Consider the following 24563-nt stretch of genomic DNA (forward strand, 5'->3'; position numbering starts at 1 on the left):
AAAAGTTTGAAAAACATCAGATTATGACCATACATATAATTATTTTGTCTTGAGCTGTCCAGCCAACTAGGGTAGCATCTGTTGATAAATATATATATTCCTTCATGTTTGACAACTTTATTGCCTGTTTGATTGGGGGTACAAAGTTTAAACTGTAAAAAGAGGTGCTTTTACGAGAGAAACTGAGACTGAGAAGGTTTTGATTATATTACCCAGCAGGTAGGCTAATTTGTACTGTCATTGTTAGAAGAAAACACATCACTAATCATCATTTGACTGCCTTTTTGTTTCTTTCAGCATTTCATAGTGAAGTATTAATTTGTTGTTTTCAGATCAGTTGCTGTTGCAACAGAAGACAAATTGAAATCATAGGGCTGTAGCGATTCACTCGTTTTCTCAATGCATCGATTACAAACCCTGACGATGCATATGCACTTAAATCGTACATTTTTAAATCGTAAATCAAATATTGGGCAGTAATCGATTTAAAATGCTAAGAATCGAATGAATCGTGATTTCTATAATGATTCATAACTTCAAAATATACTGTATAAACATTAAATTACTACAAGCGCGAATTAATGGAGACCTTGAACAGCGCTGTTTGTGCCCTCACATCTCTCCTTTATGTGCTCCACTATTTACCATCCGTCGCAGGATTGCGTTCACGTTCCTTGCATCCATCTAGCTATCCTTATCTCCTATTCTCTTCCTTTCAGGTTGTATCGGGGGTCCTAATCATCTAGTCTAAATATGCAAATGAGACTATACCCCCACCCTGTGTCTCTCTGGGTCATCAGTTCCAAATGCCCAGATGAGCTTGACCATCATCCTATTCCCCCTACCTCTTCATCCTCTTCCTACTCATCACTAACATTCTGAACAAAAAACTATTCCTTAACATTTTGGTTGTGGTGTGGTCCTTGCTCGTGAATGTACAATAATTATAGTTCTTAAAAGTGTCTATATATATATATATATATATATATATATATATATATATACATAGAGACAAAGAGAGAGAGAGAGATTGGGATCATTACGGGGTATCCGTAAGAATGCACAGAAGTCCATGAGTCCAATCACTGTTCTTTATAAAGGTTCAAGACAGCTGACATTCTCTATTATTGTGTGTGGATTTACAAGTGTGTGTGTGGGAAAATAAACTTACTTTAAAAGTTACACACACTCATCTATGGATTGAATTCAAGCCCTTCATCACATTAAAGTGGGGCTTGATAAGTTGCATCAAACTTTGGGAGTGGGACTAAGTTACGGCTGCCAGTAATTCCCAATCCACTAATAAAAATAGAAACCAGTAACAAAATTACTAAACCTTTTCAACAGTTACAAATAGTTACAGTTACAGTGTGTACATATAGTTACAAATAATCCGATAGTTTGTAATTTAATTAATTAATTTATTATAGTTGAACATTTTGAGGGTTAATTTGTTTATTCTTTTCTTGATCAAATGGTTTGCTTAAATGTTTTACATTTCTTAATATTTCAGAGACAGAAGTTTCGTTTTTTTCTCACTGATCAATTTAATATCTAAAGACATTTGCAGTTTTATCATACTGAACCATGTGTATTCAGCATTTTATCATGGATGAGCAGAAGGTCAAATCTTCAGAGTAATATTGTTTTTTTTTTCATAAGAGCTAATCAGCTTTTAATCAGCTCTGTAACCTAACATCATTCAAAAAGAAGTACTGAAATTCTGTAGCACACTTGCTCTCCATCTGTCTGTTTAGAAATTCCTATATATGAGACTTTTCAACATATTGTAATTACAGCCCTTTTCCCAGAAGTTGTGAACTGTCAGGTAAGCTCCATGTATCCTATCAGTAACAGGTGGATATCTTTGGTCCTACAAAGGGTTGGTTCAGACAGTCAGGATAGGCCCCATGACTCCCTTGGTAAAACAACGGGTTCATTCTTTGCTCCACTGCTGACCTCATTGTCTCTTTGTGGAGTGAAAATCCAGAGTTGCATTCTGCTCAGTGGTCAGACAGCTGCTGGTGTGCAGCATCTCTGCTGTGTTGGAGGTGAGTGGATGAGAGAGAGAGTCCGAGCAGCTCCCACCAGGAAACCCCTGGATCCAAACAACCAAAACATGGTGAGTTACTTCCAGCATGTTCAAATAGAAACATTTTCTAATAATATGCTTTTTTATCAGTATGTGCTATATTGTGCAAGATTGAGACACTTTCTGCATTATATTATCAGTTTGAGAATTGTATGCTAGAATGATCCTATGTGCAGGTGAGTCTTCCTATATATATATTCTATTGTTTACAGGATAATTTCAGATCTTTAGTGACAATGAAGTAATTAAATGTAGTTTATTATTTGACTGTATATTAGCGAAAAGTATCATATACATATTTAAAAATAAATGAATAAAGGAAGTTGTATTTCTAAAACCAACTTATCATGCATGTTCCATGAAGATATTTAGAAAATTTCTTACCGTAAATATATCAAAACTTCATTTTTGATTAGTGATATGTATTGCTAAGAACATAATTTGGACAACTTTAAAGGCGATTTTCTCAATATTTAGATTTTTTTGCACCCCCAGATTCCAGATTTTTAAATAATTGTATCTCATCCCAATATTGTCCGACCCTAACAAACCATATTTATTTAAACCACCTTATTTATTCAGCTTTCAGATGATATATAAATTTCAATTTCGAAAAATTTACACAGGTTTTGTGATCCTGGGTCACAAATAGTGTATGCAAGCATAGGTTTATGCAAATACAAACCTATTTATACTGAAAATCTTTCACATGACCTACAACCTCCTACAATTTGTCACAAATATATATCCATAATAAAAAAAACAAATGGAGACAAAAGTTGTATTGCATTTTTTTATCATGTTTCCTGTACAATTTTTTACAAAGTCAATATGTTCATTTGTATATAAAAATAGTACAAGTAGGAACATTATTTTGAATGCAAAAGTCAATATTGGTTCATTTACTGACATCAGTACAGTACACCAGGGCCCGTATTCGTGAAACAATTTAGTGCTAAGAGTTGCTCCTAATAACAAAATTCTAAGAAAATTCGTAGAAATGTGGGTGTTTCCTCTTAAAATGAAAGAAAAGATCATAGTGTTCTTTCCCAAAGCATCTTAACCCTTAAAAGAGGTCTTAAGGTCCAAAATCGTTAGGAGTTTGGACGGGTTGGAGTTTCTTTAGCAGTGGAGAAAATGGACGAAACATGAAGAGGGAGAACACACAATGCTTGACAGTGCTTGCAGCAGTGATGATTTGGGTCTGTCACAACCTTCTATAAGCAAAGTGATCACACAAACAACTACAGAACTTTCAGAACCTTATTGTTTCGCTATTCCTTTCCTATAAAATATGTTAAGTATGACAGCATGGTAAATAGAAAATAAAGAATATACATATATAATGTGTGTGTGTGTGTGTGTGTGAGAGAGAGAGAGAGAGAGAGAGAGTACAGTAAAGCAGGAAAAATGACACCTGTAATTTCAAAGTGAAGGTTTATAATAGACTCCACTCTTAAAAGCGCTCTTTTATTTCCTTCTTGGACAACCAACCAATCACAGTCTTCAAAAGACTGTGTCGGAGCTAGCAACGGGGTCCGCCCTGCCTCCTCACTAAGATAACATTTTTGGTATTTTCCTCGCTCAGAGTTGCTCTCAGATTGGTCCTGAATAACTTTTAAGCTAAGACTCCTAGTTAGTAATTTGTAAGCTAAATTAGGAGCTCTCTAAGTGGATTTTTAGAATCTTTAAGAATACAGGCCCTGATCTCTTTTATCGTGGCTTATTGTATGAATAAAAGAAAGAAAGAGACTTTATTGTCCCATTAAGAAAATTTGTCTTGGACTTAAAGTGCATTTACTTTGAAATTTACAATAATAATAAAACAGTAAGTACAAGAAATACAACAGTATTTCTTGTACACACACACACACACACATTTGTTTTTGTGAAAAGTGGGGACATCCCATAGGCGTAATGGTTTTTATACTGTACAAACTGTATGTGCTATTGCCCTACACCTAAACTTAGCCCTCACAGGAGACTGTGCACTTCTACTTTGCCAAAAAAACCTCACTCTGCATAATTTATAAGCGTTTTGAAAAGTGGGGACATGGGTCAATATCCTGAAAAGTCACCTTCAAGTTGTAATACCTATGTCATACCTGTGTCATTATACAAATTTATTTTGTCACAAAAACATGCGTGCACACACACACACACACACACAAAACATTACGATAATGTTAAATTATGTTTTGAGCCTACACACTGGTATTTTTACCAAATATGCAAGGTTGGACTTTGCCTGAACGGTAAGGTTACCAAACCATGGCGTGATGGAGTGCATTCTCCTTCTGCGCTGGGGTCAAATAATCTCCTCAATCATTTTTTGTTGTTGTTTGTTTTTTGTATGTTTGCTTTTTTAAGGCAAACCCTGGCTTGTATATAGTTATTGTAGGCCAGGTATGTTGGCATTGTTCTACAATAAATAAACAATCACAAAAAAAAAATGTTGTATTTAAAAAAGGTGGTTAAGATCACACCATTCTACAAACCTTGATATCTCTGAAAAATAGAAGGACAGGGCTATGTTTCCCAAAAGCATTGTAAGCCTAAATTGATCATAGAACCATTGTCACCAATGGAGCTACGATCAACTTAGGTTTACGATGCTTTTGGGAAACACAGCCCAGATCACTATGTTCATACAGAAGGCTCAGTACAGCAGTGTTGTCTGAGAAGTTCACTATGAAGTTATTAGGGTTATTACCAATTGAACACTTGTTAGTATACAATGTGAACAGAATAGGACAAATTATTTTGAAATGAAATATAACACTGGGATTGAATATATGATTGGTTCTATTACAGAGTCTTAGCAGAGATGCTGTGGCAGTGATTGAGAATCCTGTGGTGGTCAGACAGTCTTTCCATCCAGAGCATCTGCAGGTGGACAGGATTGAGACAGGCCAGAATAATCCCACCTGGATCAGAGAGCTACAGTTTCTCCATCCAGGCAAGTCTGTTATTAACACACACCTGAGGAAACATTGGTTCCTTTAAAAGGTCATTAAAAAAAAAAAACAGTTTAGTCTCTTTTATAGTATTACATTTTATTACATTGTATTATATTCAATATAGATTGTTTCAGTATTATTCTTTGTAATTCTTTGTTCTTTCTGCATAATACTCTTTGCATGTTGTCAATCTCATTGCTTTTTGTTTTGTTGTTTTAGATATTTGTAAAAACTATTATTATTTAATACAGTGTCTGGCAAAGTGTCGACCCATAAACTGGTGAGAGTGTTTGCAACTCTATTTGTACTCTGTCTGCTGGGAGGTGTTGTCATTGGAGTTTGGTTCATAGGTAAGAAGTTAAATGATTCGAAAGCTTTGGTGAAATTTGTGCACTTTTAAAGTAAAGAAACCCAGAGCACTAAAATGAAATAATTCTGCATTTATTGTCTAAATGTCTTTGTCCAGTGAAATTTCTCTTAAGGCCAAACTCAGCTCAGAGCCCTGTGAGTCACCAAAGACACATCCTTCTGCAATGTAACCGAGGACACTTCTGTGACGGACCCCAGGAAAGGTATTTGTCCCTTTATTTGCACATTTTGCAAAAACAACAGCGACCCAGCAGTTAAACAGCACAGTGGACATTCATCCAAACTCACTGGCACTATAAAAATAGTGCCATAAACAGTGAAAGCTGCACATAAACAAGAGACGCAAACTAAAGGGAGAGAAAATAAAAATTATGTGAAATAAAGTGGACTATGCAACTGGTATTGTAACTGATTAAAACCAAGCAACTCTATAAAATTAGTATAGTTGAGTACATTTTTGACTAGTGTGACAATAGTTTAATTATTTTCAACGTAATGCCCCAATAGTGTAACTTTTACTGCAACTTTTCGAAGACGTACTGCTGTTTTTAATGTCTGAGAAAATGGAATAATCAAACACACATCTAAACAGTCTTTTCTCTCATATTTAGCAATGGAAAGTCTGATTTATTCTATTGAATCATTCATCCTAAATTGCCCTCTCCTTTATATAAAAGTCTGATTAATCCTAGTGAGCTGGTTTATCTTCAATGGTTTCCTTGAAAAGTTCTAGTGAATCTGTTCATTTGGATGATTCATGTAAATAAACAGATAACAAATTCACCCAAACATGTCTCCTGGATTGATTTGTTCCTGCAATTTCAACACATCACCAAATGCTTCGATTTGTAATATATCATCTAAACAAATTCAGTTAAAATATTGTATTGTATTAAAATATTGTAACAGCAGCCCCATTCTCTTTGCTACAGTATGTTGTTTTAGGAGTGATTTTGACTGAATGGGGCTCAGTGTTTTACAGGATCAGTGCTGAGAACTCTCTTCTGGAGATCCAGCTGGAGAAGCTACAGACGTGGCTGCCTGTGTGTTACGAGAGGTGGAACTCTTCTCTGGGAACGCTTGTATGTCGACAGCTGGGCTATCTGAGGTTAGTGAATCACACACACACACTTGCAGCTCTCAGCACCTTTCACTTGACTAACAGCTTTGGCTGTTTTCTGTAGGTCAACCATTCATAGAGTGACAGCAGTATTGAAATGTACTTTGAAGTCATGTTCACGTTTAATTCATAACATGACGTGTACAGAATACAGACATTTCAAGGAATATTAAAGGAATAGTTCACTCACAAATTTTCAAAACATTCTGTCATCATTTACTACTCCTTCATGTAACTTCAAATGTGTATGGCTTCTACTGTTGAGAATTTTTTGCAGCATCATGGAGCTGTTTCCAGCTTTTTTCCATAAAATGAATGTGTGAAGTGCTGTAAATGGGGATGAAAAGCACAGTGTGAAAGTGTCATAAAGTAGTGCATGATCTGACAGCTACAGTGAACAGTGGGAAATTCTGTTTGGAATGAAATGATAAAGGGTTAATGATGATGAAATTGTAATTTTTAAATGAACTATAGAACGTTTTTCCAAATAATCTCTCTGTTCAGATTATCAAAGCACAAAGGGGTGAATCTGACTGATATTGGGCCAAACTACACAGACGGATTTGTCCAAATCACTTCAGACCACCAAAGCAGTTTGGAGAGTTTATGGCGTTTCAGGTAGTCAAGAAAAATACAAACCATGTCAATTGACATGAATTTCCAGAACAACAACTGTCACACTTTTTTTCCAGTGGAGGCTGTAGTACAGGAAAGGTGATAGCACTGAAATGTTTTGGTATGTTAATATATAAGTCTGAAATGATACATACTATCCATATACACTGTCTATCTGTTGCAGAGCATTTTTTGTTGTTGTTGTTGTTTTTTTTGCTTCATTGTAGAGTGCGGGACCAGAGCAAAGTTACCTAGGATTGTTGGAGGAGTGGAAGCCACTCTTGGCAGATGGCCCTGGCAAGTAAGTCTTTATTACAGTAACTGCCACATCTGTGGAGGATCCATCATCACCAACCAATGGATAGTTACAGCTGCTCACTGTGTCCACAAGTAAGATTCTACTTCTACAATAATTACGACTTTGGTTATTTGAGTGAATCTCACCAGACTTGTCAGAAACCCCAAAATAAGAGACGGGTTATAATATTGGGGTTAATTCTGGTTTAAAGGAATAGTTCACCAAAATAATGAAAATTTGCTGAAAATGTATACCTTTATGCTTTATACTTGTACCTTTAGGCCATCCAAGAATTTAGCATTACATCACTTGTTCACCAATGGATCCTCTGAAATGAATGGGTGCCATCAGAATGAGTCCAAACAGCTGATAAAAACATCACAATAATCCACAGGTAATCCACATGACTCTAGTCAATCAATTACACATCAATTAAAGTGAAAAGCTGCATGTTTCTAAGAAACAAATCCATCATCAACTTTAAATCATAATTCATAATGATGATTCCTCCAAAGTACATCCCCTGTTGTCCTCGCACATCATAATGAACTGACAAATTTGTTTAGAACTGCTTTGGACTGCTTTGTTTTCACTTGTAAATGCTGCTTGACTTGTACATATTTCTCTCCTGATTCAGACAAAATTACTTTTTCATTGGAGAAAGCAATATTAGAGGACTCTTATTATAGTCCGAATAAACAGTTGAAATAAAAAACAAAACAAAAAACATCTTGATGGTTTTGAATTGATTATTAAAAACACGCTGCTTTTCACTTCACATGACATTAATTGATGAACTGGAGTCGAGTGAATTATTGGATTTTTGTGATGTTTTATCTGCTGTTTACTGCAGGTAAATTTCTCCAAAATTGTTCCAATGAAGAAACAAGCTTATCTCAACCTACGGGTGAGTAATTTTCAGCAAATTTGCATTTTTGGGTGAACTACTTCTTTAACCCTAAAAGGACATGTTTTTGTGAGACTCACCCACTGTAACTAGTAGTTGTTGACAATAGTGTTGGAATGTGGTGCAGTGAAAACAAAAGACACAGGATTACCTATGACAGGCACTGCAGCATAATACATAATGCCACTAAAGTTTCAGTTTCATATTGTGTTCTTCAAAGGAATTTATTATAAGCTAATTAAGCATGTATATAATCTGATTTGCTTGCTTATTGAAGCTACAGGCTACCTCAAGTGACCAGTTGGGTGGTTTATGCTGGTATTGTAACCAGCAATTCGGCTAAACTGGCTCAATACCAAATCTTAGCAGTGGAGAGGATCATCTACAACAAGAATTACAACCACAGGACTCATGACAATGACATATCTTTGGTGAAATTAAGAACTCCTTTGAATTTCTCAGGTGACCAATATTCAGTAAATGTGTCACTGTGTGTGCCATGCATTTTATAATATCTGCTAGTTATTTCGGGTTTTAAATCTTCTTTACACACCCAGACACAATCAGACCTGTGTGTCTACCACATTATGACCATGATCTACCAGGAGGAACCCAATGCTGGATCTCTGGTTGGGGATATACACAACCAGATGATGGTACTGTTTTTCTACAAATGCATGTTTAAATACATTTATATTAAATGTATTTTTTGATTTAGGAGTGTTAAAAGCTGTCATAAAACATTGTACTGTTTATAAATGTAAATTACCCATTCTTTTTTGAAGTGCAAATACCAGAGGTTCTCAAAGAAGCACCAGTTCCTTTAATAAGCACAAAGAAATGCAATAGTTCTTGCATGTACAATGGAGAGATCACCCCTCAAATGCTCTGTGCAGGATATACAGAAGGAAAAGTAGATGCATGTCAGGTGAAGCTTCATTCTTCTCAATTTATTTATTTATTTATTATTATATATATATATATATTTTTAATATTCAGTGTGAAATTTGTATAATGCATTTGTGAGAAGATGAAGTAATGACTACATTTCTTAGGGGGACAGTGGGGGTCCTCTAGTTGGCCAGGATGAGAATGTCTGGAGGCTTGTTGGTGTTGTTAGTTGGGGAACAGGCTGTGCTGAACCAAACCATCCAGGCGTTTATACCAAAGTGGCTAAGTTTTTAGAGTGGATATATGAGATTATAGAGGTATGTAAATGAAGAGACAGACAATATGAAATATAAACCTTGAAATATAAACTTAAGCTGTTAATTGATGTGCTATGTACTCATCCTCTGCTCTTATGTCTTGATTCCTGTCCTAGAGCTACTAAAGACTGATGTTAGACAGTAGAAGACAAGAGAAGAATACCCTGACCATTTAATATATTTTATCATATAAAGCCTCAACATTTACACAGATAGGTAATGATTACATTTTGATGTCTGTACATTACGTTCAGCCTACTGTATGTTGTGTTACTTAAGAAAATTGTGGTTTTAAAATAAATGTTTAACTTTTACTAGAGGAAAATGTGAGTTCTTTTTTATTCATAAAATCCCAGACACTCCATCCTAAAAAAAAAAAAAAAAGAAAACAAGTTTTAGTTGTATCAGATTAGTTTGTGTCATTGATATTGGAAAACCTATTCAAGTGTATTTTATTGTCGTGAATTTAGTCGATCTGGCTCCTATTTAATCAACTGGAAAGCTAGTGTACAAATTGTTACTTTTCTCAGCGTTTATAAACCTGGTCCAATCATAGTCGCTTGTGATTATGCGATACGATTTAATACATTTTATACATTTTTATAGAAGGCTAGGAATCATTAGATGAAATCACCACACAATTGTACGTTATAGTTTTTTTAACGTCTTTAGTAGTCCTAAAACAAAAACCTTAATTTCATTCGGAGGATCTAGTTTTCGGAAGCCCCTTGCAGTCCTGAATATTTTGAGTAAATAACGCCGTCTCTCGGAAGACTGGGAACAGTGCCTGTGTTAGATGAGTTTCTATGGTAACCTTTGAGATTCGAAAGGGCGAAAACAAAGCTTGTTTCACTTTGAGTGACTAAAGTTAGCTCTTTTACAAAATATTGTCGTGTTCGACTGTAATTTTTGAATATAACGTTACCAGTCTAAATATTGTATCTGCTAAGCATCTAGTTCCAAACAGTTTGCATGTTAGTTTTAGCCTTCAGCCAGCCTGAGTAACGTTACACTTTCATAGGTAGGATATTTAACTTAGCTAGCATTTCGTTTAGTTCTTACGGTAACGTAGTTCGGTACATTTTGACCATGGACATCCCTGGCTGTGATAATAAGGCAGCTCTGCAGCAGGTGAATCAGTTTTGGTCGATGTTAGATGACATGTCTCAGAATAATCCGGAGGAGTACAGGACCTTCATTGAACGCCAGTTACGGGAAGGAGCGGAGTTTCACTCACCGCCGCAGCCACACGCCTGCATCCGCACTGCTCTTCTGGTAAACTACACCTTTAACCTTCACCAAGAGTCTGTTAGGACTTATTTTTTTGGAGACAAACAAACAAAAATACCGCTACAGCTATATATGAGCAATTTAGAGGCCTTATTATTTGATTGAATTTAATTTTGACATGGTAACGTTACCATGATAAGTAATATAATATTTCTTAAGATAATTGCATTAAATACTTTGAAGGAGGTGCAATTAAGTTCCATGAAAAGCTACATGAATGTGGTAATCATATAGTACCATGGTATTAGCTTCTGATACCATCACTGAACCACGGTGCCACAGAAAATGGCTGGCATGTACAAATAGGCTAGTTTGAAATCATAATTTCTGAGTATGGTCAAGAAAAAAAATAAAAAACTTTCTCTATTATTACTTTTTCAGGGACCAAAGGAAGGGATATTGTACATAAACATGTGCGGTTGGAAACGTGTTCCAGCGCCCACTTCTTACAGTGATCCTGTTCCTGTGTGTGGAGGACGATTGGAGACAGTGACTGAGGAGAAAGGTATAACAACTCCATCTCATCCTTGACCATCAAAATTATTAAAACAATTTTCTTTATAACCAAAAGACTCACTTTTTAGGTGGTATTTGTTCCATGCATTGGTTCATAGTCTTGTATTCCAATCCAAGTACTCACCAATTAACCTACTTGATTTCCTCCTTGATTAACTTCCTTTCTCCTTAGACTTGATTCTTAAACAACTTATATTAAGATAATTTGATCTCCTGTGTGTTTTACAGATCAATACAGTGTTGTTGATGTGGCCTTCAACCCTGAGGTTCTGCAGATGGCAGAGAAAGACAAAGATGAGAAAGATAAGCTTCACCTACTTGCTCTGAACTTCATCCAGCAGCAGCACAATCTAAATCTGTCCCAGCACTACAAACTCACCAAAGACAAAATCAAAGGCAGAATTCAAGATATGAAGCTGCGTCTCATGGCACCACATACATGCAAATCTGCTGCCAAAAACCCACAATCTGAACCAGGTGAAATTCACATACTTTTGAAACTTGGAGACAGTTTGAGCTTCATCTCATAATGAAGTGATTTTGAGGATTGCAGTGCAATATTAGAGTGATTCTACCTCTCTTTGTGTAGCCCCATCACTCTTGCAGCAGATCTCCTCACTGCGGCTGGTTGAGAGTAATGAGGACCATCCAACCATCCAGCTGAACATGGAGCAGGAGAATAAACCACCCCAATCAGGTCTCATTGAGGTGATCTCGAGCACAGAATCAGACCTGTCGCAGCCACAACAACAACCTAAGCATCATCTCACAGTCTGTCCTGATGGCAGCGGCTCATCTAGAAGCCTGCAGCTGAGCGTTGAACTTCCTGGGGTGAGATCTGTGTCACAGTGCCAGCTCAGCATTTCTCAGGTCAGTGTTCCCAGTATGTCAACTGTGTGGGGTTTAATTACAAAACAGTTTCATTATTTTATTTTATCTGTTTTTTTCTGTTATCCTCTTGGAACTAAATTGAATTTTCCATAGTTCTGGTTTAACCTTTGCACAGGCTGTATATTGTACATATTTTTTTATTTTTAGTTTTTTGTTTGTGCTGTGGACTCAATAAGGGGTTGGTTTTTATTGTTTAGGGTGATATTCTCCTGGAAGTAGAAGACCTTTATTATCTTCATCTTCATTTTCCTGAGTTGGTCAAGGAGGAGACATGCACTGCAACGTTTCATAAGAAGAAGCAAATTCTAAATGTTACAGTTACTGTGTTATGAGAAGACAACTCAACAGAAATTGAGAATATAAACACTATAGTTGTAGTACCGACTGTTGTCTCCAAGATCATTAATCATGCAATGAAATTCACAGTTAAATCAATAATTATACAGTATGCATCATTTTTGGCTTCAACTGGTATATTTTGTTCACAGACATCTGTTCTTAAAATTATAAGACCATTATAGAGATTAAATAGGGATGCACCAAAATAAATTCTGTTATAAGGAAACAATTATTTCATGTTATTGCTGTTAAAATCTAATTATTAATTTTAATAATTATTTGATGTTAAATTTCTGTATTATTTTGTTTAAATAATAAAAAATAGAACACTAAAAATTAAAATCACTAATTTTAAAGTGAATTTAGACATCACAGTATGAAAAATTGATATTCATTTTTAGATTTGCTGAAGTAAATGTTAGTATGGAAAATGAGTATAAACTAAATAAAATAAAATAAAATCCATATAAATTAAATATCCAATACCAAAAATGAAAAAAGTCTCTAATATCAGCAGATAACCAACATGACACACAAAAAATCCCTCCCATCTGTGCACAGAAAGCCTTTAATAAAAGGTGGACAAGTGTCAACTGCATTTGCATTTACAACACAGATACCAAACACTATGAACAGACATGCAAACTTGACTGGAAAAGTACAATCAGTTTCAAAAGGAATATTTAAAATGTTCAAATGTTACAAATTGTTATTTTTTACAAACAATGTGGTCCCTGCTTTTACCACCCCTTATTTTCAAAGGATAGTCAAGAAAGGTTGACATACATTTTAGTGAAAAATATATTACCGTGAATGTGCGGACAGTTTTGATGATAATGTTTTCTTAAAATGGCATTTTTCTGGCAGGACAATACATGCACACAATGTGTGATATGCTTGTCAGTTTGGCAACTAATGCAACATTTTTATTATTTGTCACTGCACAAGACACATACAGTTTTAAATAATCTTTTCTTGGTCACTTATCACAATGGCATTGCTGATATATTAGCTTTTGCAAAACAAAATGTACCATAACCTCAATACATTCAATAAACAATCTGTATTTAGCTGTAAACTTTTTTTTAATAACCTTAAAAAAAATTATTCTTTCATTCTTCAAAATGCATATATACTATTTTACAAACACGTGCCTGCTGTAATGACATAGTGAACTGGTTCAGTGAAATTCACAGTTAGGACAGGACAAAGGCTTCAGAGTTTTGCAGGGATGAGGTATATGTAGTGTAAAACATACATTCTGAATTGATTGAAACTCTCATACTCTATCTCCCCTCTCCACGATCCTCCTCCACCCATGCAACAATCTTCCCTTCCCATCCAGGAATAACAGCTTCATCTTGGAACACCTGAAAGATGCCACACATTTAGAGAAAGACCTAGACCAATCGCTACTGATATGTTGGAGGATTAAATTACTCCTGATTGGTTGTGATTTTACCTCTTCCTTCACCGTCCCAAACTCTGGATCCAGAGATTTGAAATGATATCTGAAGCTGCCATGTCTATCCACAGCCGCCTTGAAGTCCTGTAGCGTAACCTCCCCCAGCCTGTCAATAAATAGTTCATATTTAGATCAGGAGACTTATGGATTAAATCTCTATACAATGATGCTATGATGTCATTATTGCTGTCACCTCTTAGGGATGTTGACTAGGAAGGGTGTGAGAGAGCGATCTGTGTAGTAGAGTACTTTGGTTGAGGCTGCCACACTGAGAACAGGGCTACTGTGAGAATGAGCTATCTCTGGAAAAACAATAATGAAAACAAGTGTTTAAGTCATGTAAATTGATAAAGTCTTTCTAGTTATGCTTTTCTTGAAAATATTCATTAGATTGCTCTTCTGCAGAGTAAAACTTGAATGAGCAAATCATTCTTTCGAGTCAGTTTTTAGTTAATCTGTTCACAGATAGAGATGAATAATTCAGTTTGAATGTGAATGATTTTTAAATCCAGTAATCACAAATGACCAGAAAGGTTGCAGAAAAGCCATTCACTGGTCTAAAAAGTTAGACCCTGCATGAATTTCTAGCAGAATAACATTGAAGTGACCTACTTGAGCTTGACGGCCATGATTCTCGGTCTGTGTGATTGGCTTTTCGTCCAGGAGACCTAGTTGAACCCTGTGGTGGTACAAAGGTTGTAAAGTTGGCATGAAATTAAAGTTTATCCTATTTTCTAAGTGTATGTTCTAGAACTTATGAACAATTTATCTGTCCATATATTTTAAAATATTTTGACCTTGTAATGTTTATTCAAAAATAACTAAAACGACAGACTTCTTTCTGGTGATGTATGCAGGACTTCTCCAAAGACTTTAGATATACAAAGATGGTCCACTGACATTACTTATGAATGGGAGAAAACTCAATGTGCAATATGGAGGAATAAGTCCTGCCTTCTAAATAAAAGAGCCATTTGCAAATTGGTGAAGTCTTTGTGTCATTGCAGCTGCCATTAGGGTTTCTGTTTGCCATAAAAAGTAGAATTCCATTCTGAATGTGGCTAATGCCCTAATCCCTTCAAAGGGCTTTCCCTACAGAGAAAGACCTATAAAGGGAGTAAGGGTGTATGCATCATCTTGCCGAGTCAATTAGGACTTAAAAAATTTAACCTGAGCAAAGAATCATGGGAGTGAAGTATCGATCAGTTGTACACTTTGAAATTCCTCATTCCAAATGGCCCTTTGAAGTGGTTAGTTTAGAGCACTTTGGTTTGCAATGACCCTTCAATGTTAGCAATGATTGTTCTTACTCCGTAGTACCTTGTAGGCTGGCAGATTTATCTTGAGCTAGGACAGTCAGTGTTCTAAGACATGCGCTTAGGACTATATTGTTGGTCCAGCCTGAAATTTTAGCTTTTTATGCTATTTGAGCATAAGAAACAACGTTTATGGGAAAGTTAAAATAATAGTTCACCCTAAAATGAAAATTGTGTCACTTACTCACCTTCATTTAATTAAATAGTACCAGCATTCTTCAAAATATCTTCTTTTGTGTTCAGCATAAGAAAGAAATACATACAGGTTTGGAACGACATGAGGGCGAGTATTTTCATTTTGAGGTGAACTATTCCTTTAATGTCAGTTGTTGCAGATCTGAAATATGTGATTAAATGTGAGTGTGGCAAGCAGTTTGTGAATCATTTCGTGAACTGAAAGATTTATGATTGTGCTCCAAAGTCCCGATCTGAAATGATGGTTCATTAATCATTGAGATCAAGACTTTGGAGTGTGGATCGCAAATCATTTGATTTAGATCCGTACTTCGGAGCGGGTTTGCAAATCTTTTTGGATTCAGATCAGAACTTCGGAGCACGTATCCTAAATCATTTGATTTAGATCAGAACTTCGGAACGAGTTCGTGAATCATTCATTATTCAGATCTTGACTTCAGAGCTTGAATCGCAAATCATTTGAGTTAGATTGGGATTTCAGAGTAGGTTTGTGATAGGGTGACCATACGTGCCATTTTTCCAGGACGCATCCTGGACAGAATTTCTATATTGCCATCCGATAAGACTGTTTTATTGCTCAAACGTATGTGAGATGCAAAGTGCAGTAAGAACAGACCCTTGTGAAACCCATGCAATGCCTACAAAAACAGAACTTTCCTCCTTTTACTCCTTGACAAACCTTTCTACGAATAAACATGCATCCCAGGACATTGTGTGTATGATTTTAACTGTCTTGTATAGTGTCCCTTGCATTGTATTTTGTTGTATGCCTGCTTTATGAGTGAAATACTAGTTAATGTAACCCCACCTATATCGTGTCTCTTACCAAACTAATGCTCATTTGATGATGCACACTTTGGTGTACCCTTCACCTCCTCATAGAATCCTAAGTGTGTTTGTAATTTAATCAAAGTATAGACTACCGGAGCCATTCGAACCATGCTCTCAGACAAAGGGTCATAAAACCTCCCAATATTTCCAGCCTTTCTCATTGGTCAAGCCCATCCTGAGAGGTGGGACGCTTCATTTACTTTAAAAGGCTCATACACAGGTCCGTGCTCTCTTCTGCAAAATCTCCCAATTGCTGCCCATGTGGTTGGACTCACGGAGAGCCTGAGCCGGTGCGGGCGTACCCGGCAGGCCCCAACATATAGAGCCATGTGCTATCTCCCTAGCCTGGGGAGATGGCTCTTGACCACAAAGAGTCAGACTAACACCACTGGAGTTTGTCTTCACTCAACCCTGGAATTCACCATCATGGAAATGCCCTTGATCAGACATTTCTTTCTTTCCGCTCCTGGTAGCCTCTGCATCTTCATCTCCGGATTGCAGCCTGCAGCTCCACTGCGGCCCACAGGGCCAGTAGGCCCCATTTTACATCCAGCCATGTGCTTATTTAGGAGAGAGAGGACTCTCTCAACTACCACAGAGTCAAAAACAACCTCGGAGTTTCAAGAAATTGCAACTTTGACCATCGAATGGAACCATCCAGACTTTCTTCAGAGGCTTCACGAGACTCTCGTTCCACAGTCAAATGCAAGTATCGTTCCTTTCACCAAACAGAGGTTTGTTGTAAGCTATTGTATACTGTGCTTTGAATTAGAGACTGATGGTTCTTTCAGATGGTCAACTCAGCCTCATTCCCCCTGTTTCTGTCCGGTTTCATTCATTCAATCTCACTTACCCTTCCCATGTACCACGTATGCGTGATTTTGTGTGTATATATGTTTGTTTAGTTATACGTTTGTGATTTAGTTAATAAAACTTTGTGCACAATACATATGAGTATTGGTTTCTGATTCCCTGCTTGCAACAAAGTCAATTTAACGATTTTGATCTTGTTACATGCTCTGAGTAGTACAGTACCTTAAAAAGGGTATTCCCTTACCCTGGAAATGAAGATTTCTTTGAATTCATAATTAATCAATACTGAGTGTTCGCTAGACGGCCTGGTCAATTGATTGTACTGTAAATTCATTTAATGCATCCTGGCAAGGACATGTCCGGGAAAAATGGCACGTAGTTTGTGAATCATAATGCATAGAACCAAATCCCTGTATTATACTTCAAAGTTGGATGGACTTCACAATACAAGAGAATATCTGTTGCTACTTCCGTTTCATAGCAACTTTAATGCATATTTTCTATAATGCAGAATTGGATACAGGTAAAGGTTGGCCTTGCCTTTCTCTCCTGCCTTTTCTTGTTCTCTGTGGTGTGGAGGCGGTCCACCAGACTGGCTACACCCTGCTCCAGCGTGTCCAGTGTGTGGTGCTGCGGGTCATGACCACTGAAACTGTCCCTCAGACTGCGCAGAGCATCTCGTACAAGCTGTAGCTCGTCCCCCTGACGCACACATCCAGCCAAAACCAGAGAACAAACAATACACACATTTATAGCAAATGAAGCAAATTCTTTTGAAAATAAAGAATGACTTGACTCACCATTCTGTGCTGGAAAACAGCGGAGGATGTGTCCATCATGTGACTGTAGCCATTATTCTCACAGCCTGACAACTGGAGCAGACTCGGTATTGTTAATGTAGAACAAATTTACTAATTACAGTAATCTACATTTGATGGGAATCAGGGAATGTCTAAGAAATACAAAGCTAAAAACATTTAGGGAGGTCAGGAGACTGTTGGTGTGCTATGGCCCCCTCTAGTGGAATAGATTATATCTACAGAGTGTTTATGTATTATTACAATATAAAAATGTTGGTAGAATGTACAAATATTGCATAAATAGGCCCGACTTTGTTGTAGTAGTTCTTTCAGTTACCCTATGATAGCTTTCACTTATCCTGCGCAGTGCATCATCCAGTTTTGACTGCTGCTGCTGAAGAAGTCTGTCTTTCTGCCCGAGATCTTTCTACAGAGACAAGTGCATGGGACAGAAAAAGTATGTTCACCAATGTATATATACCAGCAGGTTGCCAAAAACCTGCCGAGAACTAACGTGAACACTAAATGGATTAGGATGAATTTGCCTACTTTGTATTCACTCAGCAATCTGTTTCGTTCGCTCAGCTTCCTTTCTAGTTCCACCTTGAAAAAAAAGAATACCAGATAAACCTTCATATATTTCACATATTTACAAATAAGAAACATGCATTTGCATGTATTTGAATTATTTCTACACATTTTAATTTAGAGTTGATGTCAAACTCACATTCTGTCCCTCCAGCTCCTCTCTGGTCATGCTGGATCTGAGCAGCTCCTGTTTGAGCTGCAGCACTGAGTCTTCCTGCACAGACATTCTCTGCTGCAAGGCATCCTGGGTTGAGAGTTGGACACAGGAGCAAACCTTAATTATCCCAAATGGCAACAAATCTGGTGTACACTGCAAAAGCTAATGATGAAATTAAAGAAGTGAATAATTATCCACACTTCTATATTATAATAATAATTTTCACATGGTCTCACCTTAATAGCCTGCAGATTGCGTGCCTCCTGCTTGTATCTTAAAAGCTCTCTCTGCAAAAAAAAAAAAAAACACATTACAACTCTCATTCAAAACACAAACTGAAGCATATTTAGCTTTTTTAAAAATATCAATCTATTATATGCATCAGCAATTATTGATTAGCAATAATTATTTTTTCAGCAATTTAATTTACCTTCAGATCTAAGGACTCCTCCATACTCTGGTCCAGACGACTGCGGATTAAAATCTTCAATAGCAGGATAAAACAAATATGTCATTATTATTACCATAATAGACTGTAAATGAGACATGCACCGTTTCTCACATTATTCCTAAGAAAGCACAGAAAAGCAGAATGATGGATTACCAGCTGTTGCTCCGAGCTGGTACTGTCTCCAAAGCTCAGAGTAGATGCCTGCTCGTCCTCAGGTAGAGACCCATGCAGCAGTAAGGCCTGAATGAAGACATGTGTACAGTGAGCATGAGGATTCTAAAGCACTGAGGTACTGTGAGTAAACCTAGAAAACACTCGCTGTGAACATATGCTGTTGAACCAACAGTCGTCCAAACAACAGACATCATGTGATCAGCCTCGGATGCTGTTGATGATTAGACTAACCCGCTGCTCTTTAAAGCTGTATCTTCCAGTCTCCTCCTTATCTGGATTTTTATCTCACTTCTAGTTGCATTGGAAAATGATAGTGGTGGTAATTACATTTGAATTTTTTAAAATATATATTTTATAAGAATTTTAAAATATTAATAATTTTATAGCATTATATGTATTATAAAAACACAGTTAAATCATATTTTCACATTATATACACCAATCAAAAGTTTTGGGGTGTGTAAGATTTTTTTTTTTTTTTGAAATATTACAATTTCAAAACAAATATTTTATATTTTATGTTTCATATTTAAATTGTATAATCATTTTATAAAATGTATTTGTTCCTGTGATTGCAAAGCTGAATTTTCAGCAGCATTATTCCAGTTTTATTGCATTCTAATTTTAAGTGAAGTGAAGTGAAGTGAAGTGAAGTGAGTGAAGTGACATTCAGCCAAGTATGGTGACCCATACTCGGAATTCGTGCTCTGCATTTAACCCATCCAACGTGCACACACACAGCAGTGAACACACACACACCGTGAACACACACCCGGAGCAGTGGGCAGCCATTTATGCTGCGGCGCCCGGGGAGCAGTTGGGGGTTCGGTGCCTTGCTCAAGGGCACCTCAGTCGTGGTATTGAGGGTGGAGAGAGCGCTGGACATTCACTCCCCCCACCTACAATTCCTGCCGGCCGGAGACTCGAACCCGCAACCTTTGGATCACGAGTCCAACTCTCTAACCATTAGGCCACGACTTCCCCACGACTTCTTAATCCAGAACAAAGGAAACAAAATCTTACTTTCTGTAACTTGAAAGGTATCATATTTTTTGTATGATTTTTTTACATAAAAAGCCTGCTGTCGCCAAAACACCCATATTTATTTGTGTACAATTAACTCACCTGAAGCCTTGTCACCATTTTCCTGGTCTCCTGCATCTCCTTCTCCAGCTGTTCCTGCTGGGCACATAGCTGTTCCTCCCATGTGCTGCTTTCCTCTTTCCCAGCATGCTCTGGGCCAGGAGACGGCTCAGTGGCTGAGGATTTCACTACATCCTCTTCAAAGGAAACAAATACAACAAAACATAAGAAACGTATAGAAAAGTATAGAAAGTAGGGCAGAGTAGGAAAAACAACCTACCTAGGCTTTGTGGTTGCTCCGTGTGGTTTCCCACTAGCTCTCCTGAATCTTCAGATTTGGCAATAATATACTCGTCCTTGGGTGTGTGTGCTGGACTGGATGAACTGAGACTGGATAAATGTTGCAGATAATCAGTGACGAAGATAACCATTTGAATAGTCCTAATTATCATGCAACCACCTGGAGTAATTTGATGACACTGAAAGCCTTTTGTGTACGTAAGGTATATTATGTTCACTTTAATCACATGCAACTGAACAAAAAAAATCAGGAAATCCCAGTTATAATAGACATGTCACCATTCTCATCCAGGTTTTCAGTTTCGAACCACACTTATACAGTTCCAGAGCATGCCTAAGCCACATGCCATTCATCTGTTTTCAGTAAAGATGAAATGAGAGACTATCTCCAACACCCCTGTAGCTGTTCCTCTGGCGTGGGAATATGATATTGAAGTTGAGATAATTCTAACAAAGAAATGAAGACAAAATGAAGTCTGTCGCACAGAATAAGACACAAAGCAGCTCTCTCAGATGATTAGCGTCATCAATTCAGTCTTGTTTGCATAAACTGATAATGACATTTTGATAAGGACTATTAACCAGGATTACATCTTGATTAAGCTTCTGAAAATGACTACATAAAGGGATGTGTACACAGGCATTAAATTACAGCAGAATGCTGCTCTGAGGGGTGTCATGTTACTGAATGTTGATTATTTATACAATGGGGAGCATGCTGATTTATAGTAAACCACTCCAGATATAAAATATAATCTGAATGTTCATTTCAAACCATTCTGGACAATTGTTTTGTTTTGTTTATTTGCAACAGCAACCTATTCACTGGATTAGTTTCATAACCCTTTTTATTTTGTTCCAAGCTGTGGGGTTAAAATAAGAAGTTGTTTCAGTAACTCTTTCTGCAGCTTGCATGATTACGGCAAATTGTAGTGTGACGTTATTGTCTTATTGAATCATTCACTCAACCATTTCATTTGATTCATTCAGGAACAAAACAGCTGAATGTTTTGTGGGTGAGTCATTGAATCATATACTCAACCAATTCATTCAAAACAATGATTCATTTAGGAACAAACTGCTGAATGTCTTTCTGAATTAATCACTGAAACTGCTTTGTTGAACATTGATTTATTCAGTAAGGCCAGTATTGTGGGTTTTGCTAAGAGACTCGTAATGTTGTTGGATCTATTTTATTGGCGGAGCAAAAATAGACAAAGTAACTGCCAATATATTGTATTTCAAATGTAAGTTATTCTAAATTAACTTCTTGTTTATTTAGCTGTTGCATTAAAGGAATATCATGTGCTGTTGGCCTGAATCGAGATGTCACAGTAACACTTTCAAACCAAGCAGCTTACTATTGGTCAACATGGCAAATCCAGATTGCGAAATCTGTGTTGGGATTTATTTATTTTATTTTTTATTTTTTTGGCCTCACTCAAAATGTATTATTAAAATGATTGGATTTTGCCCTTGATAAATAATTGGATTTTGCCCTTATTAAAATGATTGGATTTTGCCCATGTAAATGGTGTTTGCACCTTTAGGGGTCATTCACACACACAAAAAAAAATGTTTATTGTTTTTCTATATGTAAACATGCATGTGTGCTTGTGTCCTGCATGTTTTTCGGTGTCTTGTACATGACACTGCATTATAGAGTTAAAAGAAGTTCAACGTTTACAAAGTACGTGTAAAGACTCGTGTCTTTTAATGCAAAAACATGTTCTGTGAAAATAAATGTAAAATTTTTATTTTAAATAAATTAGCCGTGCTGTTACGAACATCATCACACTTACTTGTGTGATATTGCATGAATATCCAGTGCCATAACACATATAACAAATTCCTACTTAGTGTTTTTGAGGCTGGTCCAAACAGACCAAGTAACCTGTTTATAATAAATTAATGATTTTGAGAACACTTGTATGACCTCTTTATGATGTATCAAAAACCCATACATGTCAACGCATCAATGGACCAAATAGTGGATTTATATATCTGAACATCTAGAGCATGCAGATGGCACTGACCATATTGAAGCCAGTGATTCCCGGTTGCTAAGTGATTTCACAATAGCAGGCAACACCCACACATTAATCTTATAGGCACAATTGAGACATACATTCAAAGGGAGAGTTATAATATTCATGTACAGCCACATATAATAGCACATATTGCAGTCAAATGAAGAAAATGATAGACAATAGTACGACTCTGATTTCCTAGGACATCCGAAATAGGAATGGAATGGAAGATGGACACAGGAAAGAAAAAACGACAGGCTGTGGAATTTCATTCATACCATTTCATTTGTTTGGCTCCCATGATGCTATTTGCCCTTTTAACCTCTCATTCTGATCCATCCCAACCCGTAGGGTTTGAGGAAGCAGCAGTGTGTCATCAATATAGCAGACGGCACAGCAAAGTCCAAAGGGTGTGCACAGCAGAGACCCGCTCACAAATCCCAGTGTCCACGTAGCTGCCAGTCTAGTCTGATGGAGATGATGATGGAGAACAGATCCCAGCCCATGCGAATGTCCCGGTCCGTGTGAACCCAACCTGCTTGTTTGGCAGGTCTTCTTTGGACGGTGCTGTAAACCCAGATTAAATGGGTATTCCCACAGACTCAACGTTGAAAATCCCGATCAGAGGCAGCATGTGTTTCTATGATAAGAAGCATGAGGTAATCCTGTTTTCAGTTCTGAGCCACAACAGGGGAGAGAAGAGCTTTTGAATGGTCTCCCGTCCCCCTCCTTGAATCTCTACAACATCTTCTGTGACTCCTGTTTCTCATTCTCCCTGTTTTTGTGCCTCTCTCGACGCAGTTTTAATGTACTTTTCTCTGCCCTTCTGTTTCTCTTCGCTCCTCGTCTTCCCCCTCCCTTGTTCCTTTTTTCTTCAGGAGTCAGACATGGTTCAGCCCGGCTCTGTTTACCCTCCCCTCCTCCATCTTCACCCCTCCCTTTCGCACAGAGCGGTGGGCTTCGGGATGGAGGGGGGGGTGATTGGGTGTGGGCAGGATGAAAAAAATGGGCGTCTCCAGTAAACCATGCTGAATGGATGTGTCCTCTGTGTGAAGATGACACACTTTAAATAACCAGTTCCATAAAAGCAAAAACATGTAGGTTATGATTAGTGCTTGTTTCACTATGTGAATTGCATCTTATACTGTTGTATTATGGCAAAATGAGGGAGTGAATGTGTGCGTGTGTGTGTATGTGTATGTGTATGTGTATGTGAAAGTCAGCGAGAAAGAGGATGTCGAGTATGGCCACGTCATCTTAAAATCAGAGAAAAACCTACTGTTCCACCACAGTCTCCAGTGATGATTACTGAAATCATGATGTTAGACGGTTGTTAATTATAATAAAACTGTTCTGTTTTTCTGACATTTTGAGAGGGAAATTACTTAGATTCCCTATAATTTAGCAAAAACATATTTAGGTGGATTTTGTTTAGGAATTTTTATTTTATTATTATATATTTCTTTCTTTCTTGTGTGTGTGTGTGTGTGTGTGTTATATTTTATTCCATGGGGAGAATATGATAATAGAATTGTTAATTATATTTGTTACAGTGAAAAAAAACCTGTTTACTTTGAAACAATTTTCACTTGGAAATTGCTTGTAAATTTCATAAATAATTACAAAGAAAAGGCAAGTAACACTGAATTAAATTTAGTAGAATGTAGAAAAACTGAAGCAATCTTTATTTACAAAAAAAGTTCAAGAAAGAAATAGTGCAGTTACAGAGATATACATTTTACTTTATTCGTTATA

At 36.9% G+C, this 24563-nt stretch overlaps 2 protein-coding genes and 1 pseudogene across 3 annotated transcripts; 2 read left to right on the forward strand and 1 right to left on the reverse strand.

Moving 5' to 3' along the window:
- Positions 1-1837: 1837 nt before the first annotated feature.
- Positions 1838-9824, forward strand: LOC306851727 (transmembrane protease serine 5-like; annotated as a pseudogene). The gene is made up of 13 exons: positions 1838-2122; positions 4907-5051; positions 5304-5402; positions 5519-5624; positions 6394-6529; positions 7046-7159; positions 7234-7277; positions 7384-7546; positions 8639-8823; positions 8919-9017; positions 9147-9289; positions 9417-9569; positions 9686-9824. The product of its transcript is annotated as a transmembrane protease serine 5-like (transcript).
- A 349-nt stretch (positions 9825-10173) lies between these two features.
- LOC306851084 (PIH1 domain-containing protein 2-like) lies at positions 10174-13048 on the forward strand. Its single transcript, XM_079387145.1, has 5 exons — positions 10174-10844; positions 11241-11364; positions 11604-11852; positions 11965-12245; positions 12464-13048. Exons 1-5 carry the CDS (start codon positions 10659-10661, stop codon positions 12596-12598), a joined length of 975 nt encoding a protein of 324 aa, XP_079243271.1. The 5' UTR covers positions 10174-10658; the 3' UTR covers positions 12599-13048.
- Positions 13049-13156: 108 nt separating this feature from the next.
- On the reverse strand, positions 13157-23735 carry LOC306851085 (dixin-A-like). The gene is made up of 15 exons (XM_079387146.1): positions 23087-23735; positions 20759-20868; positions 20521-20675; positions 19375-19461; positions 19201-19254; positions 19007-19057; positions 18753-18857; positions 18575-18628; positions 18363-18452; positions 18026-18097; positions 17766-17927; positions 14683-14749; positions 14264-14372; positions 14068-14176; positions 13157-13975 (listed from the first exon to the last, which is right to left on the reverse strand). Exons 1-15 carry the CDS (start codon positions 23107-23109, stop codon positions 13892-13894), a joined length of 1332 nt encoding a protein of 443 aa, XP_079243272.1. The 5' UTR covers positions 23110-23735; the 3' UTR covers positions 13157-13891.
- Between the last annotated feature and the right edge of the window lie 828 nt (positions 23736-24563).

Source organism: Barbus barbus (genome assembly GCF_936440315.1).
Source record: "Barbus barbus genome assembly, chromosome: 31".
Classification (NCBI taxonomy): domain Eukaryota; kingdom Metazoa; phylum Chordata; class Actinopteri; order Cypriniformes; family Cyprinidae; genus Barbus; species Barbus barbus.